Here is a 20915-nt window from a genome sequence, read left to right on the forward strand (position 1 = left end):
GGTGTCCAGCAGATGCTCGGGCCTTTCATCTTCCCAGCCGTTTATGGGTGAATTTGTATCTGCGGGATTTAAAATGGGGAACATTGAGCAAATCTGGTGCCGTGATTAAATAAGGCTTCCCGAGGATGGGTGGCTGCCGTCATCCCGGACGGGCACCCGCCATGTGCCCGCCGTCGGCGGGCAGAGGCCCACCTGTCTGTGGTCCCGCCTCTGCAGGAAGCCTGCCTTCAGGGAAACCTGATCGCTATCTGCCTGGAGCAGCTGAACGACCCACACCCCTTGCTGCGCCAGTGGGTGGCCATCTGCCTGGGCCGGATCTGGCAGAACTTTGACTCGGCGAGGTGGTGCGGTGTGAGGGACAGCGCCCACGAGAAGCTCTACAGCCTCCTCTCCGACCCCATTCCCGAGGTGCGTCCAGCGGGTGCTCAGAGCCCAGTCCCGGCTGCCGCCTGCGGGTCTCCCGGGGGGTGAGGTGGAGGGCCAGGAAGTTCAGGCTGCTCACCAATAGGAGTAGGAGAGCGGGATTTTGGTGAGAGAGAGCCGTGCCACTGGGGACTTTGCACCTGGGCCCAGAGTGCATTCCCGGGGGCAGCGGCACAAAGTGGGTCCCTGAGGGCACCTCAGAGGTGGATCACACGCTCGCTGTCTGGGGTGCCACTCTGCATCCTCGCCGCAGCCTGCGAGGCAGGGACTGCCCTGACGCCCCGTTGCCTTCACTCCTCCCACCGGCCTGTGCAGGGTACAGGGTGTTGCTTATTGTTAGAGCTGAGGAAACAGGCCCAGGGACAGTGACTTCTCCCCAGGACCACATGGTGTTGGGGGCAGGGGCTAAGCCAGGGTCCCCGGACCGCAGAGCCAGTGCGGGGTCGCTCCCCTGGGTGAGCCCTGGTGCTTGGTGCACTCCAGGGCTCCCACGCCCCCTCTGCCTGCAGGAGTGCCCACGCCTTCCCCTGTCTCCATCCTCCCTGCCCTGCGGCCCATCCCAGCCCCTCCTCTAACTCCTGCCTCATTCATCAGTCTATTCCCTGGTGCCCGGTTTGGTCTTTGAATTCCCAGGGAAATCCAGCTCCCACCTCTGCAGGCTGACCGTCCACCCCTGGAGCTGAGCAGCTGGCCCTGATGCTCCCGCTTCCTTCCCCGTTGCTGCTCCGGCTGTGCAAGGGGAGCCCGGGCCTGCATTGCTGTTCACCAAGCACCTGTGGGATCGGGCTCAACTGCACACAGCCCTGGCAGACCAGCCGGCTCAGCACGGCCCAGCGTGGGTTATACCTGTGACCACTCCCTGCCTTTCAGGTGCGCTGCGCAGCGGTCTTCGCCCTTGGCACATTTGTGGGCAACTCTGCAGAGAGGACGGACCACTCCACCACCATCGACCACAACGTGGCCATGATGCTGGCCCAGCTGGTCAGCGACGGGAGCCCCATGGTCCGGAAGGTACGTGAACCCCCAGCCTGGACCCCGTGACATGAGGGGCCAGGCCATGCAACCCTGACCACAGCAGGAAGCACTCACTTTCCATAGAGCCTCATTGTGAGAACAGATCTTTGAAATGTCTCATTCTCTCCAAAGTACGTTTCTTTACCAGACACTGAGTGTTTGCTTCGTTTAGAGGCATTTAGCAGGCTGCACCTCCCGGCAGCTTGCGTAATAGTCTCCTTCCTGCCTGGGAGCAACACACACCACACACACACATGCACACACATTCACACACACACGCACACCACTGTGACCACAGATGGCGGGAAGGTTTGTGTACTGGGTGCTCTTCCCCGCCCCCGTGTTTGTCAGCAACGGAACAAAACAGTTTTATCAACTTGAAAACTTACCTGTTTAGTTGTAGAAATATCACAGATGATTGTCCAAGGTTTCACACCCTTAGAAAAAGTTGGTTCCACACACCCTCGGATTCCCCGACCCACCGCAGCACAGCGGACGTTTAGGGAGACGCTGGCTTCCCAGTCTCCTTTCCCGGTGAGAGCAAAGGCTGCTCTTGCAGAGAATTCATCAGACAGTCAGAGCGCAGAGCTCTGCAGGGGACGGGGGTCTGTGTCTCCGCGTCGCCCTATCGCAAACCCGCACTGGCTGCGTGTGGCTCCCTCTTGGAGGTGGGCTTCGTCAGGAGCGGGGCCGGGGGCCGGGGCCTGGGGTTGTTTGCTGGGGAAGCAGATGCCACTGCTTCACTTGGGAGGGACGTGACCTACACAGGTTGACCTCGGCCGGACTCAGCGTGTGGAAAGGCGTGTTCCATTGTGTGTTCCTTCTCAAGGGAGCCAGGTCATTCGTGTGCTACATTTTCTAATGAAATGTTGAAAATATGAAGTGAGATGCTGGTGAGGGGCTCACTGCCACGTTCTCCTGGCAGTGCCTCTGAACCTGGCTTCTTTCAGCCGCTGCCGAATTCTTCCGACATCAAGTCACCTTTAGTGGACATCACTGATCAAAGCAGCAAATCAGCAGTTTGTTAAAAATTTTTTAAAGTAAGGAAACCTTTGTTTCTTTTTTACAAAAGCAGTGTTAAAATAGAGAGGACGTTAGCTGTGACACGCTCCCCGAGAGCTGTCCCGTGGCCCAGTGTTCCCCCGGGTGTGGCCCCGTGGTGCCGTCCTGGCTGCGGGGCGCTGAGACGCAGCCCACCCTCCTCCGTGCGCAGTTCGGCGTTCACTTGCCTGCAAGGCCGCCTGCTGAACCTGTCCTGGAGACTGGCCCGCAGGAACGCTGTGGACGTCAGAGGAGGTGCTGGTGGCCGGGACACAGCGGTCTCGGGGACGCCGGGCGGGGAGTGCGGAGGATGACAGCCCCTGCGTTCCGGAAGCACACAGTCTAGTCAAAGAACAGATACACATGCGGCCATTCCACAGGAGCCTGAGGATCAGTGCTGCCTGGAGTTCTCTGAGCTCCTGAGAGCCGTGCCTGTACCCGTGTGGGAGCAGGAAGAGGGTCAGCAGAGGCTTTTTTGGAGGGGCAGCTCCTACCTGGTTATGGAGGGTGAGTCATACGTCACCTGGCAGGGGCTGGATAAGCAGGAGGAGCGTGTGCAGAGCCATAGGCGTGGGGAATTTGGAGGGGCTCAGGGCCACCCTCCTTCCGAGTGGCCGGAGCCTCAGGCCTGGGGAAGATGGAGGGCCTCGGGGCCACCCTCCCTCCAAGTGGCCAGAGTCTCAGGTGTGGGGAAGATGGAGGAGCTTGGGGCTACTCTCCTTCCTTGTGGCTGGAGGGGCAGTGGGGTGAGGCTGGAGGCCAGAGCTGGGAGTGCCAGGCTCCAGCTATTGAGAATGTGCCTTCAGCAAGTGCTCTATTCTTCCAAATCTAACAGGATTCGCTCTTGCAGCAAGTATTCCCTGGTGTCTGTCTCACACTGGGAACCAGGTCAGGTACTTGAGATGCTTCCCGCCTTCAGGGGGTTTGCATTCTAGCCGGAGAAGCAGCCAACAGCAGCTGGTAACGTAAGCTGGCGGGGTGGTGTCTAGAGGGAGGAAGGCGAGTGAGGAGTCGGAGAAGGACATCGTCACTCACGTGTGGCCAGGAGGCCTCCCCCAGCGGGCTGCACTGGCGCTCAGACTCCGGGGGTGTGCCGATGACTCTGTGGGGGGTGCCGACTCTGAGTGGGGGTGCAGACTCCGGGGGTGTGCTGACTTAGGAGGCGTGCCGACGTGGGGAAGGGTGCTGACTCCAGGGGTGCGCTGACTCTGAGTGGGGTGCGCCGACTCTGAGTGGGGGTGCTGACTCCAGGGGTGTGCCGACCCTGAGTGGGGTGCGCCAACTCTGAGTGGGGGTGCTGACTCCAGGGGCATGCTGACTTGGGGAAGGGTGCTGACTCCAAGGGTGTGCCTCTGTCCTCGTCACAGAGTCTGCCACGTCACAGCTGGTTTTCTCTCCTGTTTACCAAGCACCATGGGCGGGCACGGTGCTCTGCAGGGGACATGGGCACCAGTGCAAGCACCAGGGAGCCTGGGGGGCATGGAGCAGCCTCTCCTCGGGACCTGTCCCGAGCCCGCTGTGGGGCTGGGGTTGGGGAGCAGGCCTGGCTGAGCAGCTCCTGGCAGCCTCCAGGGCAAGAGAGAGGAGGGTGCTGTTGCTGCTTTTCCATAAAGCAGGGTATTCTGGGTATCAAAAAGGTTACATCATCCTGGTTTTTCATAATAAAAGTATCCTCTCCTGTGTGAGGTGGTTTAACAGCCTGGTAGGTTTTGTTTGTTGACTTGTTTAGAGAGCTTACTTGACAGAATTTAAAAGTCAGCAAATTCAGATTAGCCCCCCAAATTATTCTGAGCTTCAGCTTGTCTGTGAAGCACAAAGCCTGCAGTTAGCAGCCACCCCTCCCTCGTCAAGAAGGACCAGGGTAGGGGTGCGGGGCTGCAGCCCCCAGTGTCACCCCAGCCTCTGCTGAGGCCAGGCCGGGCAGGCGCCGCACTGGAGGACCGGCCCGGTGGGGCCTGGATCGGGGCCCGCTCCCTCTGTCGGGCCTCAGGAGGAAACAGGGACTCTTCAGATACTATTTTTTTATTTTGCATGTTATTTGTTTTATTTTATTTTGAAACAGAGTCTCCGTTACCCAGGTTGGAGTACAGTAGCACAATCTCAGCTCACTGCAACCTCTGCCATCAGGGCTCAAGCAACCCTCCCACCTCAGCCTCCTGAGTAGCTGGGACCACAGGCACATGCCACTATGCTGGGCTAATTTTCGTATTTTTTGTAGGGATGGGGTCTCACAGTGTTGCCCAGGCTGGTCTCAAACTCCTGGGCTCAAGTGATCCACTCTGTAATTCCAGGCCTTAACCTCCCCAAAATGCGTCTGGGACACTGCTCAGGCCTGCCATGGTCACAGGAGCTGAGTTTTATGATGCCTGAGCACAGGTGACAAAACAAATACGAGCCAGTGCTGTGTTGCTGGATGTGTGGCCTCCGAGCGAGGCCCCATAAGCAGCGGGCCAAGTGCTCTCCGGACATTTCCCTTGAATAACGGCCGTGGCCCCTGTTGGCCTCCCCTGAATTGAAGGCCCACCACCTCGGGGCATGTCAATCCATTCCAGGGCCCAGCACTGGCTTTTCTCACCTGATACCAGAAGGAAAGGGTAAAAAAATCCGTGGTTTTTGAAGACAGATGCAGCCTCGATCCTCCCTGGGAGGGGTCCAGTGGGCGCTGGCTCTGCTGGAGGCCCCATCTCTGCAGCGCCTCACTGCCCTTGGAAGGGAAGACAGCAGGGGCTCTGTGGCTTGCTCCGGGAGCCTGGGATGGCGACTTAGGCCATTGGAGATAAGTACCAGAACTGGGTGTTGGCCATGGCCGTGCAGATGCACATCGGGCCCTGACCTTGGTGCCCAGTGGGGTGGGAGGGTTGGGTGGAGGGTGATGCCAGGGCTCCCGCCTGAGCACTGAGAGACTTGCAGTTCCACGAGCACACGTCAAGAGGCCGCTGCAGGCTGAATGGAAAGTAGACGGTGCCCGCAGTTCACAGGGCAGGGAGAGTTTGGGGTGTGCAGGGGAAGGCCGAGGCGGGTGGATCATGAGGTCAAGAGGTCGAGACCATCCCTGTCAACATGGTGAAACCCTGTCTCTACTAAAAATACAAAAATTAGCTGGGCATGGTGGTGCGCGTCTGTAGTTCCAGCTACTCTAGAGGCTGAGGCAGGAGAATTGCTTGAACCCAGGAGGCGGAGATTGTGATGAGCCGAGATCGCGCCACTTAACTCCAGCCTGGGCAACAGAGTGAGACTACAAAAAAAAAAAAAAGGCAAATTGTGCCTGTTGCCTTGGACCAAGGCATTTGGACCTAAAGATGATGTTTTTGTCCTACAACTTTCGCGTTCCCTCTTAGGGACTAGAAACGTGCACCCATGAAAGTTTTGCGTGTGTTGAAAAGCACAGGTTTTGGCTTGCCTGCCACGCTCGGCCGGGGTGCTCAGACTCAGAAAGGCCGCCAGCCGTCGGGGGTGATCTCGAGCTAGAGGGGCGTTTTCAGCCGGGGTCGCAGTGGTGACCGTAAGCGAGAGGCTGGACGCCTCCTCCCTTCCCCCTCCAGAGTCCTGTGACACCACATCCTCGCGAGCCCCCCAGTGCGTCGTGCACGTCTAACGGTGGTGAGGGTCCTGGCAGGCGTTCTGGGCACCCCCAGCGTCCGCCGTGAGCTGGTGGCCTGCCATTTTGACAGCACTCTGCTTATTCGAGGCTTCTGCTTTGACTGGTTCCTGTTTCTGATGCCGACTGCAGGGTTTTGTCTTAACCTTTCTTTTTTCTGTTGGCGACTCAAGTCACTACTGCTCCGCAGTCATTTTCCAGCCCCAGTGAGTGTTACTGTCCCTTCCCCCTCTCGGCAGGAGCTGGTGGTGGCTCTGAGTCATCTCGTGGTTCAGTATGAAAGCAACTTCTGCACTGTGGCCCTGCAGTTCATAGAAGAGGAAAAGAACTACCCGTTGCCTTCTCCAGCGACCACAGGTACGGCAGGCGTGGCGTCTTCTCCCGTGGACCTCCGCGCGGCTCGCGTGGCGGCTCCTGTGCAGCCCACGGCCCAGGCTGAGAACCGGCAGCCCGCTCACTCTTGCAGAGTCTAAGCTCGGGTTTCTCAGATACCTGCCGCGGCGGTCCCTGTTTTTCTCATCTTTTCAGGCACCTGCCAGACTTCAAAGGGCAGGAAGGAGGGCCACACTGGTCCTCTTACATTTTTCCTTTCTTTTGACCATTTTTGGAAATTAAACTCACAGAAATCTTGAAGTATGACAGAACTTCCGCAGTTAGGCGCTTGCAGAAAAGCACCGTGGCCGCCCCCCTGTGATGAGTAATGTCATCGCACGCTGGTGGCCTCACGGCTCGGTGAGGCATGTTGGGAGCTCCTTTCTCACGTGTGGTCTGGACTGGAGTGTGTCTCATGACTGCCAGCAGCCCCTCCTTCCACCACACAGCGGTCTCTGCAGTGCAGGGACTTGTCACAGGGCGGCATCCCTGCGGGCAGGACACCAGCGGGGGTGGAGGGTGAGCCCGACTGAGTGTGGCCGGCCATTGCTCTACTGCGGCTTCCTGGGGAGCGCTCCCGGCCCTCATCACCACGCACCTCGTGTGCTCTCGGACAGGGTGAAGCCACCAGCCTCCCCCGTCTTTGGTGATTTCATATCCACAGAGCGACAAGCGGTTGTCATTTCTCCAGTGCTGCCCCGCAGAGCCGCCACTCGCGTCCGAGTCTCCCTGAGCCGCACAGCCCCTGTGGTGACATTCATTCCCGTGCAGGTAGCGGCTGCCGCCTCTGTGTCTCAGCTGCTGAGTGTCCCAAGACGCGCTGGCCTCCACCCGGAAGTCCGTTGTAACTTGTCTTTCTCCTTCTTTCCCAGAGGGTGGGAGTCTGACCCCCGTGCGAGACAGCCCGTGCACCCCCCGGCTGCGCTCCGTGAGCTCCTATGGAAACATCCGTGCTGTCGCCACAGCTAGGAGCCTCAACAAATCTTTGCAGAACCTGAGCTTGACAGAGGAGTGTAAGATCCTGGAAACCGGGTGCTTGGATTGGGAGAGAAAGGGTTGCCTTTTCTGAAACTTTTCATCTCGGCAAGCAGCACTCTGCCCCTGCCGCTTCCCTGCCTAAGTGCACGTCCTGAAGTCCCGTCTGCCAACTCGGTGACGAGCCAGCTGTCCTCATCTGGAGTCCCCTTGCAGACATGAACGTGGCAAGGAGGTGTAGGCCAGCCCCCAGAACGGCCAGCGGGCCCGTTACAAATGCGGGAGGGAGCACCAGCGAAGTCACAGTCCCGACAGTGGCTCCTCGGAGGGATTCCCCCAGTAACCTGTGGTCTGCGGGTGGGGAGCCTGGCCCCGGGGAGATCAGTAAGGGCCTATGCCTGTGTGTGTCTGCTCCAGGGTGTGTGTGTGCCTGGGTGTGTGTGGGCCAGGGTGTGTGTGCCTGGGTGTGTGTGGGCCAGAGTGTGTGTGCCTGGGTGTGTGTGGGCCAGGGTGTGTGTGCCTGGGTGTGTGTGGGCCAGGGTGTGTGTGCCTGTGTGCACCAGGGTGTGTGTGCGCCAGGGTGTGTGTGTACGCCTGGGTGTGTGTGCACCAGGGTGTGTGTGCGCCTGGGTGTGTGTGTGCCAGGGTGTGTGTGCGCCTGGGTGCGTGTGCGCCTGGGTGTGTGTGCCTGGGTATGTGTGTGCCTGGGTGTGTGTGGGCCAGGGTGTGTGTGCCTGTGTGCACCAGGGTGTGTGTGCGCCAGGGTGTGTGTGTGCCTGGGTGTGTGTGCGCCAGGGTGTGTGTGTGCCTGGGTGTGTGTGGGCCAGGATGTGTGTTTGCCTGGGTGTGTGTGGGTCAGGGTGTGTGTGCCTGTGTGCACCAGGGTGTGTGTGCGTCAGGGTGTGTGTGTACGCCTGGGTGTGTGTGCACCAGGGTGTGTGTATGCCTGGGTGTGTGTGCCTGGGTATGTGTGTGCCTGGGTGTGTGTGGGCCAGGGTGTGTGTGCCTGTGTGCACCAGGGTGTGTGTGCGCCAGGGTGTGTGTGTGCCTGGGTGTGTGTGCGCCAGGGTGTGTGTGTGCCTGGGTGTGTGTGGGCCAGGATGTGTGTTTGCCTGGGTGTGTGTGGGTCAGGGTGTGTGTGCCTGTGTGCACCAGGGTGTGTGTGCGTCAGGGTGTGTGTGTACGCCTGGGTGTGTGTGCACCAGGGTGTGTGTATGCCTGGGTGTGTGTGCCTGGGTATGTGTGTGCCTGGGTGTGTGTGGGCCAGGGTTTGTGTTTGCCTGGGTGTGTGTGGGCCAGGGTGTGTGTGCCTGCGTGTGTGCGCCAGGGTGTGTCTGCTCCAGGGTGTGTGTTTGCCTGGGTGTGTGCGCACCAGGGTGTGTGTACGTGTGTGTGTCAGGTTGTGTGTGCACCAAGGTGTGTGTGCGCTAGGGTGTGCGTGCGTGCCTGGATGTGTGTGTGCCTGCATGTACTGAGCTTTATTTAGAAGAAAATTCATATCTCAGTCACGCCATTAACCGTAAGACCCAAAGGAGGGTCCCAGGAGCACCCCGCTGACCCCACCATGTCTCGGCCAGCCGGCGGCGCCGTAGCGTTCTCCCCCGGAAACCTCAGCACCAGCAGCAGCGCCAGCAGCACCCTGGGCAGCCCGGAGAATGAGGAGCACATCCTGTCCTTCGAGACCATCGACAAGATGCGCCGCGCCAGCTCCTACTCTTCCCTCAACTCCCTCATCGGTGAGTCCGTGCCTCTCCGCTCGAGGGGCCCCGGGGCTCCTCCCCACACAGAGCAGCACGAACCTGTGTCCACATCAGGTCGGTGGGTGTCGAAACTGTTCAAAAGCAAGAATGAAAGTCGGCCGGACTGTGAGGAAGTGAGCACATTCTGCTGGGGAAGCGGGAGGGTGGAAATCCCTGCTGGGGTGGGTGGTGGTTCCCAGGATGGCATTTTACAGGCTGCTCTGGGGCCGTCGAAGCTGGCCAGCTTGGCTGGGTGGGAGGGCTGCCAGAGCCTTCCATCTTCTGTAGATGGATGAGAGTTCTTCATGGGTGCTGAGCAACACCCACACCCCCCCTGCCGGTTATGCAGAATGATGATTCTCAACCAGGGGTGGTTTTGCCCCCCAGGAACAACTGGGGCACAGTGGGGGTGCTCCTGGCACCAATGGGTGGGGCCAGGGAGCTGCTCACCTCCCCTCAGACCCAGGACGGGCCCTGCCCTGAGTGTCCGCGGTGAGAGGCGGAGGGCCCTGAGGTTGGTCGGGACTGGAGGCTGGAGGCTGGAGGCTGGAGGCCTCGCCCTGCCCACAGCCCGAATCCCTGCTGCACTTCCTCTCCATCCCGGCAGCCTGACACAGCGCTGCCTGGAAATTGAAATTTGATGGCAGGGTCAGATTCCTCTCTTGTGCGGCCATGAATGGTACGTGCCTGGGTTCTACCGCCAGGATTGCTAATGCAAAACAGGAGAAGCAGGACCACATCGTGTTTTCTTACCGTGTAGCTGTGTTCATCTTCGCACTGCGGGTAACAGATCTAGGGCTTAACCAAACGGGCCTCCTCTCCTCTGGTTCTGACCATCCAGGGTGGCTTACAGGCTTCACTTGAAATTTTTTCATATTAAGGAACATTTTAGCCATGTAAAAATTTATAGAGACTTAATTTAAGAATGGGGTGTGTGTGTGTGTGTGTGTGTGTGTGTGTGTGTGTGTGTGTTTCCAGCTTAAGGAATTACAAACAGAGGCTGAGCGCAGAGCCCGCTCGGGTCCCGTCCCCTCTGGCGACGTTACACTTTCCCTCTCTGGCCGGGAGCCCCGGCACACGCATGGCGCCTGCTCAGAGGCCTCGACCTCCTGCTGCCGTCGCACGATGCGTGGCCCGCAAAGCCCGTTTCTTTGGCTCTGACGTCGACATGTCTCTGGTGGTCATCTCGGTTTTGTTCTTTCACTTCTGTGCTCTGCCAGGACTTCACTATCTGTTCTCCTGTTGGTGGACAGGAAGGCAGGGGCTGATTTCTTTTTCCTTTTTGTTCCTTTTTGTAGTAAGCACACTCAGAATTCAGCCCCTGCCACCGCGGAGCCCCACGTCCAGCACACCCCTCCCTCACTGCACCCAGCTCTTCTGGGCTCTCGCCCACCCAGCCCCCAGCCCGGGCATCCGTGAGGGAGCTCTTCTCGGGCGTGCGGTGGCCGCTCCCCCTTCGTTCCCACCCCCATCGGGCAGCACCTTTTGAGAAGCCTCCCTTCGCAGGCCCCCGCCCGGAATCGGGCTTCTGTGGCTGCTCTCCGACTCTGCTCCCTTCTCCTGCTTAATTTTTCTCCTGACGGCTGTGGACTGTGGACACAACACACTGTACATGTAACTTGTTCATTTGGCCTAGCCCATCTCTGTCCCCTGGAGCTCGAGAGCCACACGTACAGGAGCCTGGCATTGTCAACCACTGTCTCCTCCCACCCTGTCCACAGCCAGTGCCTGGTACCCAGTAGGCGCTCGGTATACCTGAACAGGCACGTGTGTGGTGAGTGTGCGTCAGCGTCGCCGCCTGGCCTCTGAGTGAAGCTGCCGCACAAAGGGTGCCTCAGCTTTTGTAGATGTCGCCCAGGCCTTCCACAGGACCCTCCGTCTCGCTGCACTCTGCCCGCGCCAGCCTTGCCAGCTTTGCCCGTGTGATAGACGCCCCTGGTGTCTCGTGTGGCGTGAATGTGCACTTCCCTTGATTGCAGTGAGGCTGGGCTCACGTGTCGGCCTTCCGTGTTTCCTTCCTGTAAGCCACATGCCAGCTGCCTTACAGACTTGCCTTTTCGTAGTATGTAAGAGTCCATGACGATTCCGGGTGCTGATTCCTGGCTGAATGCAACCATCGAAAACGCGTCTGCTCTGACTTTATTTACGACACCTTTGGTACCACACAAGCTCAGTCTTTTCGTTTTTCTTTTTCTTTACACCTTGTGCCTTTCGTGTCTTCGGTTTTTCCTTTTCTCAACATCTAAAACGTGTTCTCCTGTATTTTCTTCTGAAATTTAGAAGTGTTCTTTTTATGTTTAGGTCTTAAGTAGATCCTCCCGAACCACATTTTGTCTCTGTGGTGAGGTAGGGAGCCAGTTTTTGGTTTTTTTTTTAACGCCACCCCAGACCCTTCATCGGACAGCCAGTGCTCCCTCCAGTGCTTCTCAGCATCTCCCTGGCCTTCTGTCCTTAGGGTCTGAGTGGGGGCTCCATTCTCAGCAGCACGCATCCCACTCATGGCTGCACCACGCGGCCACGCCCACACCACGCAGCTGCAGTGCTGTGGAGCCCGCTCCTCAGTTCATTTCTCCTCAGTTTGTTTCTCCTGAGAATTGTCTTCACTGGTCTTAACCCTTTGCTCTGCTGTATCCATTTTCCAGTCATTTTCTGTGTCCACAACAGTCTCATTTGGGTGTTGTTTGAATGGCGTTGAATTGGCAGATTTCCCTGGACGATTGACGTTCTTGCATCCTGAGTCATCCTGCTCCTGAACAGGGCTTATATTTCCACTTACTTAAGTCTTCCTTATGTCTTTAAAACAGTTTATAACTTTCTGCATAAAGGTCACATCATTACGCTACCTTTTAGTTTTTGTAATTCTAAGTAATATCTTTTTTAAAACCTGTTACTGGCCAAAAAGAATGCCGCCAGTGGACAAAGAATATCAGTAGATGAAGAATACCAGTGGGAAAGAATACCAGTAAATGAAGAATACCAGTGGGAAAGAATACCAGCAGGAAAGAATACCAGTAAATGAATACCAATGGGAACGAATACCAGTGGATGAAGAATACCAGTGGGAAAGAATACCAGTGGGAAAGAATACCAGCGGGAAAGAATACCAGTGGACAAAGAATACCAGTAGATGAAGAATACCAGTGGGAAAGAATACCAGTAAATGAAGAATACCAGTGGGAAAGAATACCAGTGGATGAAGAATACCAGTGGGAAAGAATACCAGTAAATGAATACCAATGGGAAAGAATACCAGTGGGAAAGAATAACAGTAAATGAAGAATACCAATGGGAAAGAATGCCAGTGGACAAAGAATACCAGTAGATGAAGAATACCAGTGGGAAAGAATACCAGTAGATGAAGAATACCAGTGGGAAAGAATACCAGTGGATGAAGAATACCAGTAGATGAAGAATACCAGTGGGGAATAATACCGGTGGAAAAGAATACCAGCAGGAAAGAATACCACTGGACAAAGCATACCAGTAGATGAAGAATACCAGTGGGGAAGAATACCAGTGGGAAAGAATACCAGTAGATGAAGAATACCAATGGGAAAGAATGCCAGTGGGAAAGAATACCAATGGGGAAAGAATACTAGTGGACAAAGAATACCAGTAGATGAAGAATACCAGTGGGAAGAATACCAGTGGATGAAGAATCCCAGTGGGAAAGAATACCAGTGGGAAAGAATACCAGTAGATGAAGAATACCAGTGGGAAAGAATACCAGTGGGAAAGAATATCAGTGGACAAAGAATACCAGTGGAAAAGAATACCAGTAGATGAAGAATACCAATGGGAAAGAATACCAGTGGATGAAAAATACCAGTGGGAAAGAATGCCAGTGGGAAAGAATACCAGTGGGCTGGGCGCAGTGGCTCACACCTGTAATCGCCACACTTTGGGAGACAGAAGTGGATGGATCACAAGGTCAGGAGATCAAAACCATCCTGGCCAACACAGTGAAACCCCGTCTCTACTAAAAATACAAAAATTAGTCAGCCGTGGTGGTGCATGCCTGTAGTCCCAGCTACTTGGGAAGCTGAGGCAGGAGAATCACTTGAACCCAGGAAGCAGAGGTTGCAATAAGCCAAGATCGTACCACTGCACTCCAGCCTGGGTGGTGACAGAGCAAAACTCCATCTCAAAAAATAAAATAAAATAAAGAATGCCAGTATGCCAATGGACATCTGTGATTCTCTCTTGAGAGCAAAGGAAACATTTCTAACCGTGTACCTTTAATATGACACTTGCTGTAGATTTTTTGGTGGGTGTTCTTTATCAGTTTATAGAAATTCCCTTCTCGTTGGTTCAGACTCTTTTTACGAGTGCAAATTCCCGTTCTATTCTAGTAGGTTAAGAATTTTCCTGAAAAATGGAATTGATTTCATTGAATGTGTGACCCTGTACGTGGCTCTTTTTAGTGTGGGAATTACGTGATTGAATTTCTTGCCAAGTATCCTTGCATTTCTGGGGCACCCGGCGTGATCACGTCCCCTGACATCGCTGCCTTAGCTCATGCGCGTTTCTTTGCGGCGCTCCCCATCGGCATTCACCAGCGGGTTGCGCGGGGACTTTTCTCTCTGGTCCGGCCCTGGCTGGTTTAGACACTGAATCTGTACCCGCATAGTAAAACCAGCTCGGTTGTGTCCCCTCATCCCCTGTCCTGGGGCAATTTTTATAAGACAAAAGTGATGTGTGTTTTGGTGTCTGAGTAGAATTTGCCCCTGAACTGTCCGGGTCAGCACGGTTGTTGTGAGGGTGGGCTTTAATTCATATTCCATTTCTTTGATACTTACAGGATTATTTACATTCTCTATTTCTTCTTAAGCTAGCTCAAAAGAGTTTCATTTTTCTAGAGTGTTGTTCAGTTCAGCTGAATATTCTCATTCTTTCCCCTGCGGCTGTTGGCAGTATTCCCGTGAGTCTCACCTCTGCGGTGTCTGTTTTTAGCCCCTCTTGCTGTCATTCCGTCTGCTGTCTCTTTAGATAGGTCCCGTTGCCTTCCTACCATTGTTTATTTGCCTTTCCCCTTTTCTTGTTTAATCCTCTAAGTTGTTTGTTCATTTCTTTAGTGTCTTCAGGCTCTCAGTCAGGCTTTGTGGATTTACTGCATTATTTTATTTCCTAGTCCAGTTCTTTCTTTCGTTCCCTTCTGTTTTCTCTAGGTTCACCCTCTTGTCCTGTTTCAGTTCTCAAGTGGGCTATAAAAATAGCTCATTAACTGAGTTTTTCCTCGTTCCTAACGTGTGTTCAGATCTGTGGACTTCCCCATCGCGTTCATCTCGTGAGTTTTGATGGTGCACTTTTGACTTGTGTTCAGCTCCAAGCTCTCTTTCTCCTTCCATCATGGTTCCCGGGGACGGCAGTCCGTCCACGATGACAGCAGCGCGTGGGCATCCGCCAAGGCAGTTCCCACAGGGCAGGCAGTTCCCACAGCACTGGCTCGGCCCGCCGCTGCTTGGAGCGCCTCTGGAGAGAATGTGGAGTCAGCGCTCGCGCCATGCCCTCCGGGGCGTGGAGAACTGACAAGGTTCACGGCACCACAGCCCAGACACGCCAACTTGTTCATTTTCATTGAGAAATAACGTTGCAGCTCTGTGCGTTTGGTTGTTTGCTAAAATATGCCAAGTGCCCAGAAAGCACAGAGTTGACACTGCATATTCGAGTATAAATCAAGGTATTGCCAAGTCACCAGTGAAATATAATCTAAAGTCACTTGTAGGATGTTTGTTTTGAACTGGAATACGCTTTTTAAATAGAATGAAGGTTGTATACAGTGGTTAGGTTTCCAGGCCAGCCCGCAGGAGTCTTTTAAAACCTGTCTGTAGAAATTCTACTTATAAATCTACAATGAAAAAAGGTGTTTTAAATAGTATATATGTTTAAGTACTAGAAAATGTAAATGAATAGTATTCTGTTCTGACCACCCGTTTCCCCGGGCCCGGCCACAGCTCCTGTGAGTAGCTCTCTAGCGCCCTCAGCTGGTTAGCGCCGCCTCTGCACGCGCCCTTGACCACCTCTGCCCCAGTGCACACTCACCAAGGTCAGGGTCATAGCTCCCTTCTGTCATGTGCAGGTTAGAGCAGGAGCCTGCAAACAAGTCCTGTGAAAGAGCAGACCGGGACCGTTTTCAGCCTGGAGGGTGGGACTGCCCCATGGCACTTCCCCAGCACTGCCACCGTGGTGCAAAAGTGGCCAGAGACTGTGTGTAAGTCAAGGATCTCGGCATGTTCCTACGAAACCATGTGAGCTGGAGTTTGAATTCTGCAAAACATCACATCACAAAATATTTTCCCCTTGATTTTTTTTCAACCCCGTAAGTGTGAGAAGCATACACAGGCCATGGAAAAACAGGGCTGAGTTCAGCTCTGAGAGCCAACAGCAGAGCACACGCCGCCTGCACCCCAGCCTCCAGGGGCACTCCTGCCAGTCAGAGGGCTGGGGATTCTTTCACACATTGGGCAGATATTTTGTCAATGCCCCCACTGTGCACACTGGGGCACAAAAGTGCGCAACAGGCAAACCCAGTCGCGCCTGTGTTGAAGCCAGCAAGCACCACCAGCTCCAGGGAGTCCCTCCCGGCAGAAGCGTGCGTCCTCCCTCTGCGGCCGAGGGCCTACTGGCCAGGAGCCAGGGACTCCCCTTTGTGCCCCACACACCCTTCTCTCAGCGGGGCATCTGAGGCTGTGTCCTCCCTGCCCCGCAGCCACCTGAGCCAGCAGCTCTTCGGCCTGGTGGTCGCAGCTCCCTCCCGGGTCTCCTTGTTTCCACTGGGGTCCTCCTCAGGCCCTCCTCTTTCATAGGAAGTCACAGCAGCATCACCCCTTGGTGCCCACCTAGTGACCGCCTGCCAGGGCCCTGCTGCCCTGCCTGGCCTGTGCTCTGTAGGGTTCTTGTTTGCTTTCTTCTCTTCACACACATGTATCTGACTATCAAGTAAGAATCAAAGTAGAAAGTTGCACCTGGCCCATAAGCATGCAGAACTGCACCTGTTGTTAGTCTAGGGAGCTCAAGCCAGGTGGCCTGGCACCGGGTCACCGTGGCAACACTGAAGCCGGGTGGCATGGTGCCGGGTCACCGCGGCACCACTGAAGCCGGGTAGCGTGGCACCAGGTCACCGTGGCAACACTGAGAACTTCATCTGCAGATCCCGCACCCACTGCCCCCTCTTTCTACTTGAGCATTTTGGATACCACATGGGTATGACCCCTTCTGCTGGTAAAGGCTACAGAGGGTTCACAGCTGTGGAGTTGCCAGGTGGTTCAACTTGCTGAGGCTGGTGTTTGCGGTACATGTGCTGTGCCTGAGTTCCTGGGTGCTGCCCACAGGCGAGAGGGACTGTGGGGGCCCCACCCAACTCCTGTCTGAAACTTAGCTCTTGTCTGTGATGAGGAAGTGCCGCTGTTATCTTCGGTACTGGTCAAGGTGGGGTACGGGGCAATTTGCGGTCCCCCCAGACCGGAAGCAGCAGCAGCCTGGGGCCAGGACACGGTCTTTGCCCCATGACCTTTCTCCTCTGCCCGTTCTTTCTTTTCTGTCTTCTTGAAGGAGCTGAAGTCCACTTTCCACCTTCCTTCTCACACATTCTGATTCCTGACTTTTTTTTTTACTGGAGAAAATTGAGTTGTATTCATACATCGTTCAAATCTTAGGAAACTTGACGGGAAAGAGTTTCACAATGAGCTGGAGTTTAGGAAGGAAAGTTAAGAAAACACAGTCGCCCCCTCAACACCAGCCTCATTCATATTCAGTAAGGTGCCGCTCACAGCACCTGGAAACCACCGTGCTTACATAAGTGTTTAAAATTCATAACTTATCCCATTACGTGCAGCACTCCCGGCTTCAGGCCAATTTCTTCTTTCATTTCAGCCAAACAACAGCAATCTCTTCAGCCCCTTTCAGTGAAGATTGCAGGGCCTTTGAGAACCATGGCAACTTGGAGCACCCATGTCTCCCCATCTTTCCCGGCCCCCAGGCGCCCCGTCCCCAGCCCCCTCCCCATCTTTCCCAGTCCCCCACGAGCCCCGTCCCCAGCCCCCTCCCCATCTTTCCCGGCCCCCAGGAGCCCTGTCCCCAGCCCCCTCCCCATCTTTCCCAGTCCCCCACGAGCCCCATCCCCAGCCCCCTCCCCATCTTTCCCAGTCCCCCACGAGCCCCATCCCCAGCCCCCTCCTCATCTTTCCCGGCCCCCAGGAGCCCCGTCCCCAGCCCCCTCCCCATCTTTCCCGGCCCCCAGGAGCCCCATCCCCAGCCCCCTCCCCATCTTTCCCGGCCCCCAGGAGCCCCGTCCCCAGCCCCCTCCCCATCTTTCCCGGCCCCCAGGAGCCCCGTCCCCAGCCCCCTCCCCATCTTTCCCGGCCCCCAGGAGCCCCGTCCCCAGCCCCCTCCGCATCTTTCCCGGCCCCCAGGAGCCCCATCCCCAGCCCCCTCCCCATCTTTCCCGGCCCCCAGGCGCCCTGTCCCCAGCCCCCTCCCCATCTTTCCCGGCCCCCACGAGCCCCGTCCCCAGCCCCCTCCCCATCTTTCCCGGCCCCCAGGAGCCCCGTCCCCAGCCCCCTCCCCATCTTTCCCGGCCCCCAGGCGCCCCGTCCCCAGCCCCCTCCCCATCTTTCCCGGCCCCCAGGAGCCCCAGCCCCAGCGCCCTCCCTCCTCTGCCTTCCCCAGAGTGCTTGCACTGTCTCGCCCCCAGTCACTTGTTTCCCATCTCCCCTGTGCCAGTGAAGCCACTTGGCTGGCACTGTACCTTCTTCCATCACTGATGGAACCCAGGTTCTCCCAGCAGAGCCTGGCCCCTGGTGGGGGCAGGATAAATGTTTGTAAAACTAAATAGGAACCCAGGCTCAGCACTGCCTCAGGTTCTAGAATCTTCTTTGATGTCTCCATCCTGCTCGTTTCTCACTCAGCCCTTCATCTGGCCTGACGCCCCCAGGAAGCCTCTAAATCATTCCCTCCTGTTTACAGCGCCCCGTCCCACCAGGTCTCATTGCCCTGGGTCTTGCTGTCTGCAGACTGCAGCTGGGCAGTTCTCTTACACACCAGCTCCTCAGCATCCTCAGGTGCAGCCTTCGTTAAAACTGTGTTTCCTGTAGAGGCCGAACTGTGGCCTGACATTCAAAGCCTTCCCTCAGCCCCCCACCCCCATCTCAGCAGCAGCTGCTCCACTGTGCCCACAGCACCCCTGGCTGGCCCCGGCCCGGCTCCTCTGCCATCCATGCAGCTCAGAGCCGGGCAGTCTTGCTGGGAGGCTCCCTGCCCACCCCCCAGGATCCCCATATGACCCCGCACATCAAAGCATGATGCCGCCATTGTCACCACCACAGTCCCGTAAAGTCCTATCTTGCTAACGTGTGGACATGTGACACAGGCCTCACCTGTCCCGGCCCTCAGCCCGTGTGTGTGCCCTCTGCACTTACCTGTGTTCCTGATGCCCACGAGGGGGCTGTGGAGTTGCTCAGGATGGAAAGACTGCTGGAGAGGGGCTGTGGCCTGCATCCACACGTCCTGGGACTCAGCCTGAGGTGCCCTCCTCACCCCCAGACACCCACCCACGTGGCCCTGTCCCACATCACCCCGACGCTCGTCTATCCAGCCCCAGCTCCAGCTAGAGTGCAGTCCCATGGGGGACCGCGCTGCTGTGTGCTCTACCTGCCCTCCTCCCTAAACCCTGCTTGGCAGCCAGAGTCCAGGCACATGCGTGCGGAGAGGCAAGGCAGGAGTTAATCATGGTCGGGACTCTGGTGGCCTGAGAGTGGTCTTCCCAAAATCAGTCTCATCCCCAGAGCACTGGTGGGGGCACAGATCAGAGGCCTGGGCTAGATGGACCGGTTTTCATGACTCTGCTCAATACAGTGACATTATTGATGGTTTTGAAAATGTGTTACCGTAGAAATGGATCCAGGATGGACTGACGAAGGGGAGGGCGGGAAAGGAGCACAGCCCCGTGGAGGAGCGTGGAGCTGGCCCTGCTGCAGCCGCAGGAAGTACCGCCCTCTCTCCCTGCTCACCGAGAGGAGCAGCTGAGGGCTCCACGGGCCACCTGCGCTCTCCACACCTGAACGCGGGACTCTGCGGGAGAGCTGGTGTCAGGTCCTGATCCTCCGCTTCGTGCAGAATCAGAGCCAGAACGACTGCCCTCGGAAGAGAGAGGAGCCCAGAGACCCGAGCCCAGAAACGGGGGCACTGCCCAGACCCTGGGAGGCCCACAGAACACTGGCGGCCCCTGCACCCCAGGCCTGCCCAGGCCTCTCGGAGAGAGCCACACACACCGTGGCTGGCTGCACCGCTGCCTCGCTGGTGTTTGCAGGACAGACCGTAGCAACTTCTCTCCCTTCCTTTTTTTTTTTTAGTGTTTCTTAGAGACAGGGTCCCACTGTGTTGCCCAGGCTGGCCTCAAACCCCTGGGCTCCAGCAAACCTCCCACCTCACCCTCTTGAGTACCTGGAACTCCAGTTTCCTTGCTTTTTTCCGAGGCATCCAGGAGCTGGAAGAGTCCTTCCCGAGCCCTGCACACAGCTCTGGAGCCCCCAGGAGTGAGTTTTGGCCAGGCCTCGAGCTCTGGGTTTCAGGGTAGAGAAGGTATGGGTTTCTGCCTTTGCCGAAAAAGAGGCTGGTGCTCGCTCAACCCGAAGAAAGTCAAGCAAGGTTGTTGCTGAAGGAACTGTGCGCGTTCTGCAAGGAAAGCGTCACGACCCAGGAATTTGATTCATTCTCATTGGAAGACAGCGGTGAGAAAATGAACAACCGTTTTCCAGTGCTACAAGATTAATCATGTTTTTAGAGCAAAAGTCAATGAAAGGTCATTATGAAGTTCGTCTCTAGGGGTGTTGAGGAACATGCTGGGGAGACAGCGCGGATGCACTGCCCGCCTGGCCCTGGAGGTGCTGCTCCCCCGTGGACAGCTGCAGGGTCCACGGCTCTGGCCGGCCCAGGAGGAGGGGAGGGCGGAGCGGCTGGTCAGCGTGATTCTCCTAAAGGCCACACGGAGTCGTGGGTGCAGCCCCAAGGGGACAGGAGGGGTCACAAGAACCAAGCCGCCACGGAAGCCCTCGGCCTGTCGCACTGGTTCCCCAGGACGGCAGAGGGTCTTGGCCATCGCAGACCAGGTGAGCACGTCGGAGGACGCAGCCTGCTCTGCCGACCCCTCAGCCGTGGGGCGGCGGCTGGCCGCTGTCACCTGCAGAAACACTCTGTCTTCTCCGAGCTGCTCCGCCGGACTGGAAGCTTCTGGGATTCAGTTGGCCACAGGGCTCTGAGTAGATTTCCCTGGCTTGTATGCTGTTTGGAAGGTTGTGGCCATTGCTCTGAAAAATAACTGGAAAAAACATTCATTCGGATATTTTATCGCTTTAGTCTAGACAGGAAAATAGGTTCTCTGTGGGCCTCCCAGGGTCCGGGAGTTCCGTGAGTGCCAGCAAGGGCCCTTTCTAAGCTCAGCCCCGACTCCCTGCAGGGCAGGACCCAGGCGGCCCTGCCTCCTTCCTGGTGGACTCAGGTCTCGTGGGAAGCTCTGTATGGTCTGTTTTGGGGACCGGCAGATTCTAAAACAGGACATTTGACATAACGGAGCCTGAGAGAAGTCTGTGACCAACGCAAGGAAAGATGTGAAATAGACGCGATCCCACAACCACAGCTGCTTTCTACTTCTGCACACTCGACATCTCCTGTCGCCAAAAACACACCGGCAGGAATCACATCTTCTTCCCATTGGGTCACAAACAGTATTTTGACTTTAAAGTCAAAATCTGCAAGGT

The 20915-nt window shown here is 56.5% G+C and overlaps 1 protein-coding gene across 3 annotated transcripts in view; it reads left to right on the forward strand.

Annotated features, from left to right (window-relative positions):
* The window catches only part of RPTOR (regulatory associated protein of MTOR complex 1), a 411960-nt gene that overhangs the window by 333573 nt on the left and 57472 nt on the right, over window positions 1-20915 (forward strand). For 2 of the 3 annotated variants that reach the window (XM_039476184.2, XM_074389042.1), the window contains 5 exons: window positions 217-408; window positions 1294-1434; window positions 6316-6433; window positions 7321-7461; window positions 8929-9159. In XM_039476184.2, the coding sequence (XP_039332118.1) occupies window positions 217-408; window positions 1294-1434; window positions 6316-6433; window positions 7321-7461; window positions 8929-9159 (823 nt within the window). The remainder of the gene's footprint in view (window positions 1-216; window positions 409-1293; window positions 1435-6315; window positions 6434-7320; window positions 7462-8928; window positions 9160-20915) is intronic. The other variant, XM_003931661.4, reaches the window with a different exon arrangement.

This window comes from Saimiri boliviensis, chromosome 17, assembly GCF_048565385.1.
Source record: "Saimiri boliviensis isolate mSaiBol1 chromosome 17, mSaiBol1.pri, whole genome shotgun sequence".
NCBI classification, from domain to species: Eukaryota; Metazoa; Chordata; class Mammalia; order Primates; family Cebidae; genus Saimiri; species Saimiri boliviensis.